General features: G+C 33.6%; 1 protein-coding gene across 1 annotated transcript in view; it reads left to right on the top strand.

Moving 5' to 3' along the window:
• LOC107756877 (CUB and sushi domain-containing protein 3-like) overlaps positions 1-17,130 on the top strand; it is a 287,188-nt gene extending 270,058 nt beyond the window's left edge. Inside the window, exons 57-63 of the mRNA XM_016574196.1 lie at positions 7,768-7,851; positions 8,034-8,107; positions 11,291-11,402; positions 15,600-15,712; positions 16,010-16,097; positions 16,746-16,881; positions 16,971-17,130. Coding sequence (XP_016429682.1) covers positions 7,768-7,851; positions 8,034-8,107; positions 11,291-11,402; positions 15,600-15,712; positions 16,010-16,097; positions 16,746-16,881; positions 16,971-17,130 — 767 coding nt within the window. The remainder of the gene's footprint in view (positions 1-7,767; positions 7,852-8,033; positions 8,108-11,290; positions 11,403-15,599; positions 15,713-16,009; positions 16,098-16,745; positions 16,882-16,970) is intronic.
• The last annotated feature ends 1,848 nt before the right edge of the window (positions 17,131-18,978 follow it).

An 18,978-nucleotide genomic window follows, 5' to 3' on the forward strand; every position in this document is an offset into this window, starting at 1 on the left:
CTGTGATGCGCAGCTGAATTTTCAGCATCATTACTCCAGTCTTCAGTGTCACCATGATCTTCAGAAATCATTCTAATATGCTGATTTATTATGCTTCATATTTTTTTTTGGAACCTGTGATACTTTTTTCAGCATTCTTTGATGAACAGAACGTTAAAAAGAACAGCATTTATTTAAAATAGAAATCTTTTCTAACAATATACACTACCGTTCAAAAGTTTGGGGTCAGTAAATTTTTATTCTTTCTTTTTTTTTTTTAAAGAAATTCAAACTTTTATTTAGCAAGGATGTGTTAAATTAATAAGAAGTGACAGCAAAGATTTATATTGTTAGAAAAGATTTATATTTTGAATAAATGCTGTTCTTTTTAACTTTTTATTCATCAAAGAATCCTGAAAAAAGTATCACAGTTTCCAAAAAAAAAATTTGGCAGCACAACTGTTGCCAACATTGATGTGTGTGTGTGTACATAGCTGATAGACATATGTCTAAAACTATATTTGTATAAAACTCATTTGCAGTGGGAATTGGCAAGAGTCAAGAATCTGAAATATTTTGAATTTTGTTCAACTGTTTTGCAAGTCAGATGCAAATGAGGTATGAAATGAGATGAAAAGAAGCATTTTTACCAGCACAAAGGTATACACGCTGAATAACTCTGATACCAGCACGCTTATCAGCTTTCATTTGTGAGAGCTTTTTGCACAATCCTGTCGTTCATAAATGCAAACAGGCTTGCTTATCATCATCCATAACCAACAATCCTCTATGATCCATAAAGAAAAGCAATCTCCTCCTAAACAGCACAGTGTCAGCTGGGAGAGAGTGTAATTCGCATTTAATTTTCTGACGACTTCATGGCATTTCTCTCCATTCAGATGGCAGATATCCATACGTTAATGCTTTCATTACATGATTCACAATGAAGAGAAACAATAAATGACATGCAGCATAAGCTTCTTGCTTAATCCCAGTTACATAAAGTTTTTGTTGAATTCTAGCAAACATGCTATTTTTAAGTAAGCAACTCATTTAATTTCTTCCTCATTAACAGCCACAAACTTTCCAAATGTGCTTTGGAAGACATAATTTTTTTCGCTTGAATGAATTCTTTGTCAAACAGTAAGATTTTTGCTGCTGGGTCCCGTTTAACTCTGCATGTTTCGTTCCCATTTAATGGCGTAGTATCTGCATTTGCCGTTCAACAGCAACCTTTAAGAAGGTGTTTAAACGTGCCCTGTGCACAGGCCGTAGATAAGGTGCCAGAAATTCCAGATTGTCACTTTTTAGTGCTGATAAGGCATAAATCGTAATTCATTCTTTCAGGATTCTGCCAGGGCTACAAGATTAGAGCCATGCTAATGCGCGCTTCGAAGCACACAGATCATAGACAAATGGCAGCTCAGAAATTAAAGCCTCGTCTCATAGATCCAGCTCAACACCGCGTGGCAATTTCTATGAATATGGTATAAAATAAGAACTAGAACTCTTTTTTCTTTGTTTTTAAAATAAATGACAAGTGAAATGAGGTGCAGAAAATGTTGGTTGTTGAACTGAGGTGGTCAAAGTAAATATTAGATTTTATTTTAAAGGCTTATAATTTTTGGGACAAGTCTAAAACCTTGATTTGTATATTTTTTCCGCATTAAATACATTTATTTTCATATTTATAAATATTAAATATAATATTAATTAATATAATCATAATAACAACAACAATAATTATTATTATTATCATCATCATAGGTTATTTAGTGACATAATGTTGATTTGTACTTATTCATAAACTTATTTTATTCCTTAAATTACAAAAAAGGAATATTTGTTAAAAAATTATTTCTTAAATTAATTTTTGATAACATTTCCCCCCCATAGATTTCTTTCTTCCTTTTATTTTTATTTTATTTATTTATTTATTTTTAATTCATCCTTCAATGATATCTGAAGGATCATGAGACACTGAAGACTGGAGTAATGATGCTGAAAAATCAGCATGAAATAAATTTAGTTTTAAAATATATTAAAATAGAAAACATTTATTTGAAATTGTAATAATATTTCACAATATTTTTTATCAAATAAATGTAGCTTTGCTGAGCGTAAGAGGAAAAAAATGGTTCCAAAAATGAGAGAAAAATGATTCCAATCTTTTAAATGACGTGTATAATTACATAATATGAAAATACATGGGTTTTTTTTTTGGTAAACTTTAAGTAAAATGTTTTCCCAAAATACTCATGCTTGGTTAATTTTTATCTTACATATAGTATCTAACAGCAACCCAAAAATGTTGAATTTGCTCTTCTAATGCGTAACAACAAATTTTGTAACACCAAAGTATACTGTATTCATGGAAAGTGCTGAATATTAAAGCATGGAATCTGCCCGTCCGAAGATTTAATGGCTATATTTAATCAGGTTAAGGCGGTTAGCACACTGTCAATACGTTTGCCCATCTGCACCGAGCTGCAGTGTGAAATTCAGATTTACTTTTTGTTGTGTGCTGTTTGTTGCTTCTCCAAAGCATTGTATTATTCATCAAGGAACTTTTTTTCTGACACGGGGCCTGACTGGGTCCTCCAGTTCTGATTATGATGCATAACTTGCTCTAGCCTAGAGCTGTTGAAATTATTTTTTTCTGTGAAAGAAAAAACCCAGCAGTCAGATGAGAATGGTCGGCGTGCACTGTAAAAACATCACTGATTCCATTGTCACGGTGCCACATTTGGCCTGCGAGACCTGTCGTTGCATGTGGAATATATAATGCTAGTAAGTGTTTGTGTTGTGCATATTTGCACCGTTATCTATCATTGGCCTGTCACACTTTATATGCAAAGAATACACTCGGTAAAGGTACAAAATTCATTAAATCAGTATGCATGTGTGTTTATTCTATCTTTCTTGAAAATAAATCATATTTGCTTTATTATTTTATTATATATGACATCCATTGCCAATTTTGCCCCCAATAATATTAGATCAGCAGTAGTAGTGGTCAACTGAATTGTGTTTTTCAATAACCAATGCTCATATCAAGACAGCAGAGTCACAAATATGTATCCTACAGGCAATTTAAATCGGAAATATGCTCAGTATTGGTGTTGCTAAAATATTATAAATACTTATATTTATTATTGTATAATAATAATTTTATTTTATTTTGATTTATTACAACCACAAACATTCGGTTACTTTATTTTATTTATTTTACTTGATTTTTTTTTTATTTAATAACAAACACAAAGCATTCTCAGTACTCTGACAAGTGTTGCTAAAATGGTGAATTTTATTTTATTATTTATTTATTTATAATTGTACTTTATTATTTAATTTAAATTGTATTTTATTTTATAATTTTACTTAATTTTGCTTAATTACAACCACAATCATTCTTATTACTGGCTCAAATGTTGCTAATTTGTTTTTTATTTTATTTTATTTTATTGTATTTGTTTATTATTTTATATACATTTTTTGTTTATTTTGTTTTACTATTTTATTTTAATTTTTCTTTATTTTATTTTATAACACATAACAATAATTCATTCATTCATTCATCTATTTGACTTTTTATTAATTTGACTTCATTTTTATTTATTTTATTACAAACACAAATACTCTCAAAAGTACTCTCACAATATATATATATATATAGTTTTACTATTTTAATTTACTAAAATGTTTATTTTATTTATTTTAATGTATTTAATTTTATAACACACAAAGCAATCTCAATACTGGCAGAACTGTATTCGTTAATTTATTTACGTATTTGACTGCTGTTATTTTTTTTATTTATTTGACTTCATTTGACTTTATTTTACTACAAGCACAAAGCATTCTCAGTCTTGACAAATGTTTTGTTTTTATAATTTGTTTTTATGTTTGTTTATTATTTATCTTCTTTTGTACAACACTTTGGTCTATACATTGTGGTTTTGAAAGTACTTCAGAAATAACGTTTTATTTATTTGTTTATATTACACTTTGTTTTACTATTTTATTTCATTTTATTTTTATTTCATTTTATTACAACAAAAAACAGTAATGCAATGACATTCTGATGTTTTTAAGTGCAACTAGTGTCCAAATACTCACTGTATGTGGAAATAAGTGAGTATTAATCATCAAAATCACGTATTTGGATGTGGATAGCGCTTGTGAAGGGCAGATACCTTGTCATTTCTCCTTCAGGTACCTTGCGTAAAATGCGACAGAGCGATCTCGTTTTATCACAGCAGACTGCTATGGCTTTTTGTATCAAAGCACTGCCAAGAAAGCCTGATCACCGCGGCCACAGACCCGACTGATCTGCCGTTTAAAACTGCTTTAGAGCCGTTTAACTGCACTGGCGGCTGACGGCCATCGGAGTTGACGTGCATTAACTGCCATACAGATGCTGTGCAATGCAAGCGCTCAGCTCATCTCTGCAGTGGACAGAGTCCGTGTGGTCACACTTTCTCATCCCACCCTGTGAATTATACATCACAGAACGTGTCAGCCGCCGTGCCCCCTTTGGCCTTCCGGTTCGTTTTTTTAAAGAGGGATAATTACTCTGATTTACATTCAGGTAAGCCAACCTCTGCACTCGTGGGGCCGCGAATTTCGAAATTCTCTCGACTTCTGATCTTTAAATACCATGAAGCCTGCAGAGCTTTGCTGCAATTTTTATGTCAAACGCCTTTGCCCCGCTGAAATCATGACGTATCAAATGTGGAAATAGGTTTAACTTTGGGTCTGTCAGTCTTAAGCGCTCTCAAAGCTGTTTTTCGTTCTTCTTGTATGACGAAAGCATTACTGTCTAGCTGTTTACCTTCGATTTATAGTGTATTGCAGCTGAATAATGGAAGTGTATGTGTATGTATGGTGTGTATATACAAGAAAATGCACTGGAAAATGCTTTTCAAAATGTAAAAATAAAACCCATTTTTCAAATCATAAGCAGAGATTTCCTCCAGAACTTTAAGACCTGCCTGGTTAATAATTGACTCTGTGTTGAATTCGCACCGGCATGTATTTTTAAGCAGTATATTTCTCCTGCTCGGTCCGGCTCCACCTCAGGAGTTGGTTTTGAGGGTCAGGTCGGGTTATGCGCAAATAAATCATTCAAAAAACAAGGCTATCAGACCAGATTTCCCTTGACAGCGGTTGTGATAGGATCAGCCATGTAGGTTTCAGAAGCAAAACATTTTCTGAGAAGAAATAATCAGAAACAGAATCCTGGTTATCAAATGCTTGTTAGATGCATTAAACATAAAATGGCTTATTAAAGTTCAAATTAAATCAATATTGATCCTGTCTCCTTTCTTGAAGGTGAGATGTGATTTAATTTTTGTTATAATACCTTATTTTATCCTAGTTTAGACCAGTGTTATTTTAGTATTATTTACAGGGTCATAGCTGGGGTTTGTGGGGCCCCGGTGCAGGTTGGACCCGTAGGCCCCGTTTGAAATTGTGTAAATAGCACAAATAAATAAATAGAACAAAGATACAAATTAAAAAATCTTTAAGTGTTTTCAAGTTTGTAGGTGTCCAGGTACAGAAACCGAATAATCAAATGTAAAATATCATTGCATAGTCTTTGTGCGCGGTCTGTGAGACGCGGCTCTCTGTGTGCGCACTGAACATAATACGCGAGTACTCGGTTAAGTTCTTTCACTTCTTGTGCTTGAATGCTTTAAACTCTTTTGAATGTTTAAATTGGCAAGATTAAGCTAAATTGGATGATAAGCTTTCATGGTGACGCACAGCAGTGGCCTGTCAACTGTCCTGAGCATCTTTTTAGGCTGGCCTTGGCCAGTCGGTCTAAATTTTGACCCACCCACAGCCCCGCGGGCCCCTATAATCGTCACCACCTTTCACCCCACTAGCAACGGCCCTGGTTATTTATACACTATCAGTTTTTATTTCAAATTAGCTTTCATTTTGTATTTTATATATAGATTTTTAGTAATTGATGTGCTTGTCTTTTTTTTTTTTTTTTTTCAATTTACTTATTTTCATTAACTTTTAACCAATTAGTAATTTTTGTGCTTCAACTTAAACTTATTTTAGTAAGTTGTCAATGCCAGTTTTCTCATTTTCGTTTCGTTTCGTTTTTTATTTTATTTTATTTTATTTTACAAAAAATATTTAATTGTTTATGATAACAATAAAATTGGTAGAGACAAGAGCATTGAGTGCTTCAGCTTAAACTTACTTTAGTTAGTTGCCAAGAAGTATTTTAACTTATTTTAGTTAATTGCCGAGGCAACATTTCTCATTTTCTTTTAGTTTAAAATTTTCATTGAAGATTTTACTTTACTTTACTTTACTTTACTTTACTTTACTTTACTTTACAAAAATGTATCTAATAGCTTTAGTTTAGGTTAAAAATAACCCCGGTAGGGAACAACTACAACATTTATTTCAACTTACTTAGCTGCCAGGGCGACATTTCTCATTTTCCTTTAGTTTATATTTTTTGTTTTGTTTTGAATGTGTGTTTTACAAAAAATATTTAATTGTTTATGATAACAATAAAATTGGTAGAGACAAGAGCATTGAGTGCTTCAGCTTAAACTTACTTTAGTTAGTTGCCAAGAAGTATTTTAACTTATTTTAGTTAATTGCCGAGGCAACATTTCTCATTTTCTTTTAGTTTAACATTTTCATTGAAGATTTTACTTTACTTTACTTTACTTTACAAAAATGTATCTAATAGCTTTAGTTTAGGTTAAAAATAACCCCGGTAGGGAACAACTACAACATTTATTTCAACTTAGTTAGCTGCCAGGGCGAAATTTCTCATTTTCCTTTAGTTTATATTTTTTGTTTTGTTTTGAATGTGTGTGTGTGTGTGTGTGTGTGTGTGTGTGTGTCTTTATTAATAATAACCCTGGTAGAGACAACTAGATAATTTGCAGTGAGATTCCAGTGAATAAAATCAACATATTTCACTCAGGAAAGTCGATGTAGTGTTAATTTCGTTAACGAAGACTATGACGAAAAATGTTAGTTGACAAGCTTTTTTCCCATGACTAAAACGAGACGATAATAAGGTCAATCAAAGCCTCTACTACGAGAGCTTTCATGTGTGCGGTTGCCAGATATCAAGAGTTCAAATCCCCGAATCAGAGCTTCGCTGTTACACTTGATACATTTTCTTCCCGGTGTTTTGCTTATTTTAAGCAATTTGGCGACCATGCGCACGCGCTTGCTCCTCATTGCGGAAGCGCCGCCGCAGATGATCTGAAAAACAAACAAGCTGGAGTTTAGCGATCTAAATGAAAGCATCACTCAGCCGGTCTGTGTTCTGTCATGAGATCTCACTATTGTTTTCGATTGTGATCGCTGAATAAATGCACTTACTCAATCGCTGTTGTTTTAATAGAGAAATAGACTATTGCAATTATGGAATTAGTGGAATTACGAGGAATTTCACTGTTATAATATTTTTCGTTTGTTTTAGCTGTTTTCATAATGTAGACAGAGAGATTGCATAAGTCTTTGGTATTAATTGATATAATAAAAAGCCTATAATAAATCAGTACACTAGATGAGGTAAAATACACCATGTATGTGCTATATAATGTTGATATGGTAACTAGTAAATGCTGTAAATTTGGTTATGCTAGCATGTGTGGAAATATTTAAACCACGTGTGTTACAACTTACCCGGCGTTACTTTGTGCCCCGCGCTCCCCTACATCTGCTTTTCCTAATCCAGTCATGAAGATAACAATGGTGGAGCTGATAATGACGGTGTCATTCTGCTTTTACCTGCAGAACCGACTCGGACGACGTGCGAAAATCCTGGCACTCCGGAGTACGGCTCTCTGAACAGCAGTCTGGGCTTTAAGGTAAGAAAGAGTTGAGCTGTGAGCGATGCTCTCGGACTATCTAGGACTCTCGCATCAAAGCCATTATGATGAGAATAAGTTCAAAAGGCCCATTTCTGTCAGTTGTAGGCCGCTTTTATCTTTCCTAATCCAGTCATGAAGATAACAATGGTGGAGCTGATAATGACGGTGTCATTCTGCTTTTACCTGCAGAACCGACTCGGACGACGTGCGAAAATCCTGGCACTCCGGAGTACGGCTCTCTGAACAGCAGTCTGGGCTTTAAGGTAAGAAAGAGTTGAGCTGTGAGCGATGCTCTCGGACTATCTAGGACTCTCGCATCAAAGCCATTATGATGAGAATAAGTTCAAAAGGCCCATTTCTGTCAGTTGTAGGCCGCTTTTATCTTCAAGTGCAAAAACAGCCTTTTCAATTGGCAGAATGTGACTTTTGATGTGCTTATTAAGAATTGAAAATCATATTTTCCATCATTGCTGAGACAAAAGGAGATCCGCTCGCCCAGTGACAGTATGAGCCGAAGGAGTTAATGCCACATCAGAGAGACTCTTCATTTGAGTCTGTGTCAGTGCGGGTCTATGGCGAGGTATTGCCGTCTTTCCGGACTGCCCTGTCTTTATAAGGCCAATTGATTTATTGTCAAGTTGATTCAGTCAAATGCTGTTTGAAGCGCCCGTGGCAGTTTCAGGATGTGCGACTGTCCCCGCCATCAGCTCTTATTATCTGGGGAGAGTTTACTCTTCAAACACTCGCTATATCTGCCCGAACGCCTCTGCCGGTGCTTTAATGCCTCTTCAGACTCCACTGTTTCTTCCTCAGAGGGGCAAGAGAAATGAAAAATGAATTGGGCACTTTAATATGACAAATTTGCCCGCTAAAATGTCAGATTGTAAGTAAAAGTGGTCAACTGAATTGGGTTTTTCAGCAGAGACAGCATTGACTGACATGTATGATATATATATATATATATATATATTGTTTTATTAAACTTTAATTTATTTTATATTATATTTTATTTTATTCATTCCACAAAATATTATCAGCACTGGCACAAGTGTTGCTTATTTTACTTTTATTTTATTTTATTTTGTTTTCTTTTTTTTACAAAACATTCTTAGTATTGGCACAAGTGCTGCTAAAATTTGTATTTTATTTTATTATTTTATTTCATTTTACTTTACTTTGTTTTGTTGTTATATTTTATTTTATTTTGCTTTATTTTAGTCCAGCTCCAAAACATTTTCAGTATTGGTTGCTATTGTGTTGCTAAAAATATTTATTTGTATTTTATTACAACCATAAAACATTGTGAACTTAGTTACAAATTTCCAGTGGCAATAATAATATATTTTTTTTTATTTTGCTATATTTTATTGCAACTACAAAACATTCTCAAAAGTGGCAGAAATGTTTTTACATTTTGCTATTTTATTTTATTTATTTATTTATTTTTACGACCACAAAGCATAGTACCATAATTTCTGTTGCCAATTAGTAAGTATAATAATAGTATAATAATTAGTAAGTAAATAAATATTTTTTATATTATTATTATTTACTTAAGTCTGGGCATTTTCCCATGAAGGTAAAAACAGTTTTTGAATGTATTGCTTAGCAAGTTATTGAAAGTTATTTAAACTGTCACCATATTTATCTCTATCATATTTATTGTATATTTGCATAGAGTAGGTTTCTGATCTTAATTTTAATAACAAATACATTTATTTTTTTAATCGCTGAAATCAATTGGATTGTAATTGTACACAATATTAATTAACGTAGTATGAATGACAACAACAGATATACATTTTCCATTGCCAAAACTATTGAATAGATTTTGGAGCCGTCAATAATGCGCTGCCAATGGCAATAATCTCAAAAATACGGCCGTTACCGCCAGCATCTATAGTCGACGGGTCTAATGTGAAAAGTGTTTGTCTGTTGAGTTTGCTTTGGATCACTCACGCCTTGAGGAATGAGCTCTTTGAAGGGCAAAATAAAAGCTGGTACTCTCGGCTGGCTCTCTGTGAACACAGAGCTCTCCGCGTCTTGTTTGTGTCAGTCAGGCTGCTGTTGTCACCGATTCCTTTAGAAGTGTGTGGTGTAATGAAATCTCATGTTCCAGTGTTGTGAGCCTTTCATCTCAGCAGGACTCACAGACTCCGCTTCCCCTCCTCAACATTTGCATGTTCTGCTATAATGCTCAGAGTTTATAGAGGACTTCCTTCACATGAAGGCTGGTTTTCCTTACAACGCATAAAAAACTGAAAGAAGTAAGAGTAAAGGATATGCAGGTCCTTGGGTATAGTGAATACGGGGAGAGTGTGCAACATTCAGAACTGAAATGAGAGAATGTCTTTTGATTTGTTATTTAATTCTTTAATTTAAATCGAGCTACTAAACAGGATGCAGAATGGGCTTTTTTTAATAATGCTCTTACTCAAATTTAATATTAATTGATTTATAGGCAGTGTAATGTATTTTAATTAAAATTTTAGCTTATTTTTTTATAAATTTCTTATGTATAGTTCTCCATTTATTTATTCATTCATTTTTTATAAATATAGTCAAGGGTATCATTATATTATGTTATATTATATTATATTATTTTATATTATATTATATTATATTATATTGTATTGTATTGTATTGTATTGTATTGTATTATATTATATATCAAACACAATATCATTTAAACATTTGGGGTCAGTACTTTTTTTTGGAAATTAATCATTTTATTTAGCGAAGATGCATTAAATGAATCAAAATTGGCAGTAAAATCAGTAAATACACTATATATATATATATATATATATGTGTGTGTGTTTTTTTTAGATAAATGCTGTTTTTATGAAATTTCTATATCAAATAATTCTGAAAAAAAGTGTCAAGATTTTCACCAAAATATTAGAATGATTTCTGAAGGATCATGTGACACTGAAGACTGGAGTAATGATGCTGAAAATTCAGCTTTGCATCAAAGGAATAAATTACATTTTAAAATATTTTCACATTTAAAATGGTTATTTTAAATGGTAATAATATTTCACAATGTTACGGTTTTTATTGTATTTTTTAAATAAATGAATAAACAAATTAATTAATTAAACCTTATTGACTCCAAACTTTTGAATGGTGGTGACTTTTTATTTTAGATGATTTTTATAAAAAGTGGCAATAATTATGTAGCCATTATATCTAGAATTATTAGCCTACTTCCTCCTTTTCTTATGGTCTTTACCTTTACTGTAGTTCAGTTCAAACTCACCATATTGTCATCATGCTTATACTGTATCGGTTGAAAAGGAGACGATTCTTAAATCCTGAATCTTGCACAGTCCTGATATCTATTATATTTTCACCAGCAGTGTTTGTGAGTGTGAGAGGAGAGATGTCGGTGTGTGTGTGTGTGTGGGGGGGGGTGCTCTGACTGGCTTATCTCTGTGCCTCAGGTGGGCAGCACAGTGAAGTTCCACTGTCAGACGGGTCACTTGTTACTGGGCTCCACCACACGGACGTGCCAGCAAGATTTGACCTGGAGTGGCACTCAACCAGAATGCATCCGTGAGTCCCTCTCGCTTACCTCCACAACAGACGCCTACTTACACAGTTTTTTGGTTGGATTTGTGAGTGTGTGCGCATTGTACTTCATCTTTTCCAGATGTCTGTTATTTTGTTTTCTTGTTTTCTTGGCAGGCCATCCATTTTTTCATGTCACGATACAACTTTGATTTCACCCTCCAGGAGTTTTGTTTTTCCATATTCATGTCATTCCATGTGAAAATGAAAAATATTGCTTTACCAGACATGCAGTACATCACGTGAATGGACAAGCTCTGTTGCATTTATTATGAGTAAGTAAGTGTGTTACTGGGTAAATCTCACAAAACTTTTCAGTCATATTTTTCACAAATATCAAAAGAAATTAGACATTTTTATTCTACTTAATGAATTTGTATTTATTATTATATTTTTATTATATTATATTATATTTCACTAAATATGGATATATATAGATGTAATGATTCTTGTAATTAATTATATTATATTATATTTCACTAAATATGGATATATATAGATGTAATGATTCTTGTAATTAATTATATTATATTATATTTCACTAAATATGGATATATATGGATGTAATGATTCTTATTATTAATTATCATTCTAAATATTGCAATGCATATTGTATTATATTATATTACATATTATATTATTGCACTAAATGTGGATATATATGGATGTAATGATTCTTATAATTAATTATATATTATATTATATCACAATAGTTATTTTTTCCAGAAAATTCCACAAAAACGAATTTATATGTATAATAACTGGGTGGTAATGATCCAGAGAATGAAAACGTTATACTGTAAATCATCTAATTTCCCCCAAAATTCTCATCAGTGTAAAAATGAAGAAAAAACTTTTTTTTCTTCTAATTATATAATTATTGTAATGCATTTCTTATTATGTTATATTATATTTATTTTATTATATTATTGTATATAATAATAGATTTAATAATAAATTTAAATAAAATATTAAATTATTAAAAATATTTAAAAATGAAAATAATTACAGAAGAAGAAAAAAACATTATTATGGTACTTTCGTTTTTTTTTTTTTTTTTTTTTCCTCCTTTGGCTACACGCTGCTCTATTCCTGCCAGCCTGGTTTCCTTCTCACCGGGGGCTCGGAGCACCGCGCGTGCCGGCCGGATGGATCCTGGACTGGGAAGGTGCCCGTTTGTAGAGGTACGCGGTCCAACACCCCATCAATACTAGGGTGACCATACGTGCCATTTTCCCAGGACGCGTCCTGGCCAGGATTTCTATATTGCCTAAAATATCTAGGTTTTGGCTTTGTTTGTGTGTGCAGACCGATCGGTGTATGACATCAAAGTACCATACAGACGGTTATGCTTTCGAAACGCTCTCGAGGTGCTTAGATGTCAAACACTGATCGGTCTTAAACTGCTTTTAAGTCGAACACACCTAATATGTACGCGTAATTGCATCGCTTTGAGCGTAGATCCCCCCTTCTCACCCGCCATGATTGGTCCATTATGTACAATGCTTACATGTTATTGGTCAAACTACTTTTTGATCATTACCTTCAGCAAGCATGAAAACAGGAAAACAAAGCCAAAACAAATCCTGGCCAGGACGCGTCCTGGGAAAATGGCACGTATGGTCACCCTAATCAATACAGAACTCAGATGTGTTTTACACCTCAACTTTGTGACCTGCAACTTTTCTGCCGTTTCTTTTGTCTTGTCGAGGCAGAAGCCGACTGATGGCGTTTCCTTTGCTTGATGTGGGAAGTCATGTGTGAAATGCATTTCCTTAAACCCATTTCAAATGCAGTGACTCGTTGTTGCAGTGATATGCATTTTTCTTTCAGCTGGCTCAAAAACAACTGAAAAAGTCATAACACCTGTTCAAGGAACATTGAGTCCCAAAGTCAACGGTGAGTCTCACTGTGCTGTGCAAAATAGTACATGTATGATCTAAAATGAATAATAATCACTGCTTGCACTTGTTTATTTACATTATTGTGTTTAAAGGTATGCCTTAAAGCAGGGGTGCCCAACCCTGTTCCTGGAGATCTACCTTCCTGCAGAGTTCAGTTCCAACCCTGATCAAACACACCTGTCTGTAATTATCAGACGTGCTCCTTCAGATCCTAATTAGTTGGTTCAGTTGTGTTTGATCAGGGTTGGAGCTGAACTCTGCAGGAAGGTAGATCTCCAGGAACAGGGTTGGGCACCCCTGGTTTAAAGGGACAGTTCACTCAAAAATGATGTCATCGATTGTTTTAAACCTGTTTGAGTTTCTTTCAGCTGTTGAACTCAAAAGAAGATATTTTGAAGAATGCTGGTAACCAAACAGTTGACGGTAGCCATTGACTTCAGTATTAGGAAAAAAATGCGATGGAAGTCAACTGTTTGGTTATCAGCATTCTTCAAAAAAAACTTCTTTCATGCATCACTGGTTGCTTACTGCTTTTATAACACTGCAACAGCAGCAATAATAAACAAAATGTGATCATAAATTAATAAATGTTTATCAGATCACACTATGAGTGATTTTATATTGTGGTATCACAATAGTTATTTTATGGAAACTTTAACACAAATAAGTAATTAGTGCTGTCAAACGATTAATCGCATCCAAAATAAAAGTTTTGTTTGCATAATATATGTGTGTATACTGTGTATATTTATTATGTATATATAAATACAAACACATGCATGTATATATTTATGAAAAATATGTTGTGTTTATATGTTACATTTATTTAGATATAATATGAAATATAAGAATATAAATATATACATGTAAATATTTTAAAAAATATTTACTGTATGTGTGTGTATTTACATATACATAATAAATATACACAGTACACATACATATATTATGTAAACAAAAACGTTTATTTTGGATGCGATTAATCGTTTGACAGCACTATGATTTATATATTTAATAACTGGGTGGTATGATCATAAATAAATTAATTCAGATCACTGTATGAGTGATTTTATATAATGGTAGAGGTAGATTTTGTCCCCACTGGAAATTCAGCAAAAAAATAATTTATATATTTAAGTGACCCTAACCCTAGGCTATATATATTATTTATTTATTTATTTTTATTTCAGGTAAGAAGCTATAATGGCAGCGCTGCACAGTACAGCTCATGTCATAAACACTTCTAGCAGTGCAGAAACCTGCTGCTCTGTGTAATCTCACCTGTTGTGGGAATAATGTCACTTACTGTTTGTACAAGATTGTGCCTTTAGTGCTTGCTTTTCTTAAAGACTGCAAGAGCCACTATATTTACAAGTATGGAAGAGTAAATATGCATTAAAAAACTCTTCAAAGTATGTCGTCATCATACTGACAAATGTTCAAAAGTTTGGGATTAGAGAGACTTTTGATGTTTTTGAACTCGTATGCTCATCAAGGCTGCATTTATTTGATAAAAAAAATACAATAAAAACAGAAAAATTATGCAATTTTTTTGCCATTTAAAACAGCTGTTTTGTATTTGAATATATATTGAAATGTAATTTATTCTTGTCATGCAAAGCTGAATTTTCAGCATCATTACTCCAGCCTTCAGTGTCACTTGATCCTACAGAAATCATTCTACTATGATGAATTACTGCTTAAGAAATATGTAATATTAGTATTAATGGTGAAAAGCATATTTTTGTGTCAACTGAGATGCTTTTTTTTAGGATTCTTTGATGAATCGAACGTTCAAAAGGACAGAATGTATTTGAAATAGAAATGTCTTTTGTGACATTGGAAATGTCTTTACTGTCACTTTTGATCAATTTTATGCGTCCTTGCTGAATAAAAGAATTGAATTCTTAAAAAAAAAAAAAATTATAAAAAAAACTTGGAAAAGTTTCTCGGTCTCTATATATGTGTGAGCTTGGACACACACCAAAGTATCAGATTATTCATAACAAACAGATAAGTCTGACATTAATGCAAAAACAGCTTCATGGTATGAAACACTTGAGCTGAAAGCAAAAGATTCTAATTGGATGAGCCACATTCAAAGCTATTTGAAAGTATCCAATATTTACACACCTGTGACCACGTATCAGTTGAATTTTATGTTATTGTAAATATTAATCCCAATACATTTGCATTAATGAGCAGGTGTACTCAATGAAGTGGCCACTGCATGCGAGTGAGTGCAACACGAGACGTGTTTAATGTTGTCTGAATGCAGGTGTTTACAAGAGTCGAGCCGCTCGTCTGACGCTGCGGCTGTATCACATGAGAGCTCTGGTGAAGAGCACCTACAGCAAGATCACTGAGGAGACCTTGATCATGGACGGCTTTGTAAGTGGACTAGAGTTTCTAACTTACTACAAGCTGCATGTTTGTTCAAATAGTGCAACTTAATGCTTCTTGCTCTAATCACTAATTTAAAGTTTCGCTGGAAACTAGTTCTTCAAGCAGTAAAAGAACATAGATTTGTTCTCAGGTGCAATAAACGCATCTCTGGCTATTTTTAAACTGCAGTAAAAGAAAACAGGTATTCAGAGAGCAATACCCTGGAATATTGCACAGAACATTCGCTCTATTCAGAATTTGAGAGAACATGATGTTCATCTCTGTGTTGTTGTTCTCCTCGAGGTCTCTGCTGACCATGAAGGAAACACATACTTGTTTCAAGGCTTTATACAAGGTAGAAACTACGGCCCATTTGGACTACAGAGGCAAGGTATGCTACATTTAAGCAATGCCAAATTATATTTATGTATTTATGTTCAGCCATGCAAGCAATAATTATAAAATATATATATATATATATATATGTATGTATATTTATGTGTCTGTGTGTGTGTGTGTGTATATATATATATATATATATATAAATCTAAACCTTAAATATATTTCATTATAAATATATGAATATACAGTTCTATGTATCAGTATTATATGAATAATAAATGCATATAAAATGTTAGTATAAATATAATATAATATAATATAATATAATATAATATGCAGTTTACAGCACCACTATGGCACCACGTTATATTATATTTTGAATAAGAATTGCATAATCTTATTATAGATACCTAGCAACAGTTATCATCCACTCATAATCACAATATAATTTAATTATAATAAGAGCAGATCTTTCTTAACTCTTTCATAATATCTTGCATAACTCATGTATGTAGTAACAAATGAATCACACTCACATGTATCTTTAGATTAATCCGATATCTTTGAACTCAAGGTTTATTTGAACAATTATGTTACTTTGACACTTGACATGAGCGGTTTTTTCAGTCGTATGATTCAGCCTAGGTTGATGTGGCTCTGTTAAAAATGATTATTTTCCCATCATGCATCATTTCAGGTCTGAACATAATAGAGCCCACCAGGAGCCCCGAGGGTCCACCCAGAACCAACAGCAGCTCTGTGGCCGTTGCCATTCTTGTGCCTTTCTTTGCCCTGATTTTTGCAGGCTTTGGGTTTTATCTCTATAAACAGAGGTGGGTGCAATTTCATCAATGAAATTACTGATGAAAAAAGATTAGAAAAGTTGATTCCTGATGTTCTTTTCCTTCTCATTTGATCGCAGGAAGTCTGATAAAGCAGAGTACAGCAGCTGCTCTGTGCATGAAAACAACAACGGTCAGGCTACATTCGAGAATCCCATGTACAACACCAATTCCAAATCCATCGAGGGAAAGGTCGTCCGCTTCGATCCCAATCTCAATACGGTTTGCACAATGGTTTGAGGGTTTGATGCTGTCACTTTTGTGTTGGTATATTACTTGTTTTAGTCTCTTCGAAGCAACTTTCAAGCACAGTTTGGGGTGCGCTACTCACACGGCAGCTCAAAGCTGTGCGCGGATTTGCAGGAAAACGTCATATTCTTCACCGTTCGAGTGGAGAATTATATATTATCTACATCTCACTCTGAGAGTGTTGATTTTGTATTTAAAAGAAAACAAAAACAAAAAGTTATGTGTCCTTTTCCAACGTTGAGTTTCATATGGCGCAAATTATTTGAAGCCATTCCAAGGACGTTCACACATACAGCGATTTGCTGAGTTGAAAAGTTGAGAAACGTCACCATGATACTGCGACTACCAGAAGGAGTGAAGACATTTGATGCGATAACGTGATCCGTCTCTTGTCAGAAACTGTAGACACAATGGTGAAGTTAATGTTCTGTATGATTTCTCTGCTCAAAAAAAAAAAAAAAAAAACCTGATGCATGGAGAACCTTGTCAGAAATCATGAGCGTTAAAAGTCCATTCATGCATCGATATTCGTTCATTTGCTTCATGATATGATGCTTAAGTGCCGCTGCGATTTATATTCAGACTCTTTCCTCTGCAGAATGCTCATTTGTACCGGCAAGAAAACTGATTCTTTGTCAAACGAGCTTATTTTTACTGACGAGGATGAAGAGGCTGTATGTGTGAACGCCCCTTCAGACTGTGCACATCGTCTCGTCATCGCAGTGTGCTTAAACCTACTAGCCTACTACAGATCGGAACACGAGCGTTCCTATCGGATGATGCTCACCAATCAAGTGTAAACTTCCTCATGGAATATCTATTACAAATGGCTTTCGGTTGGCTTTTTTAAAGGAACAGTACACCCAAAAATGAAAAATTGCTGAAAATGTACTCACTCTCAGGTCATTCAAGATGTAAATGAGTTTGTTTGTTCATCAGAACAGATTTGAGGAAATGTTGCATTGCATCACTTGCTCACCAATGGATCCTCTGCAGTGAATGGGTGCCGTCAGAATGAGAGTCCAAACAGCTGATAAAAACATCACAATAATCCACAAGTAATCCACACCACTCCAGACCATCAATTGCCATCTTGTAAAGCGAAAAGCTACGTGTTTGTCAGAAACAAATCCATCAAAATATTTTTTTACTTGCTTCCAACTAAAATACGAGTCCTCTATCTATAAAATTCATTTTTTTCATTCATTTCATTTATTTATATAGCACAAATAAACACAACAGGAGTTGACCACTGTGCTTTACAGAGTATAAAACTAAGATACATGCCTTCTAAGAATCGAACCTAGAGGTAACATATATAAAGAATGAGAAAGCAAAAAATTGCTTTGTTAATTGAAAAAGTAATCTCGTCTGAATCAGGAGAGAAATCTGCACAAATCAAGCACAACGAGTGGAAACAGCCCAAAACATCTCTAAATATGTGGGTGGATTTTGATGCGAGACAACAACAGGAGATGGACTTTTTCTCTGCAGGAACCGTTAATTGGGATTATGCACTCAAATTGTCCAGAAGTGACGTTTTAAGTCAAAATGCCTTAATGATGGATTTGTTTCTTACAAACACACAGCTTTTCAAGACATTAATTGATGGACTGGAGTGGTGTGAATTGCTTATTGATTATTGTGATGTTTTTATCAGCTGTTTGGACTCTCATTCTGACGGCACCCATTCACTGCAGAGGATCCATTGCTGAGCAAGTGATGGAATGTTACATTTCTCTAAATCCATAACAATGAAGAAACAAATTCATCTGCATCTCGGATAGCCTGAGGGTAAGTCAGTTTTCAGCAGATTTGTTTTATTTTTGTGTGAACTAT

The sequence above is a fragment of the Sinocyclocheilus rhinocerous genome, unplaced genomic scaffold (assembly GCF_001515625.1).
Source record: "Sinocyclocheilus rhinocerous isolate Xijiao unplaced genomic scaffold, SAMN03320098_v1.1 scaffold1735, whole genome shotgun sequence".
NCBI classification, from domain to species: Eukaryota; Metazoa; Chordata; class Actinopteri; order Cypriniformes; family Cyprinidae; genus Sinocyclocheilus; species Sinocyclocheilus rhinocerous.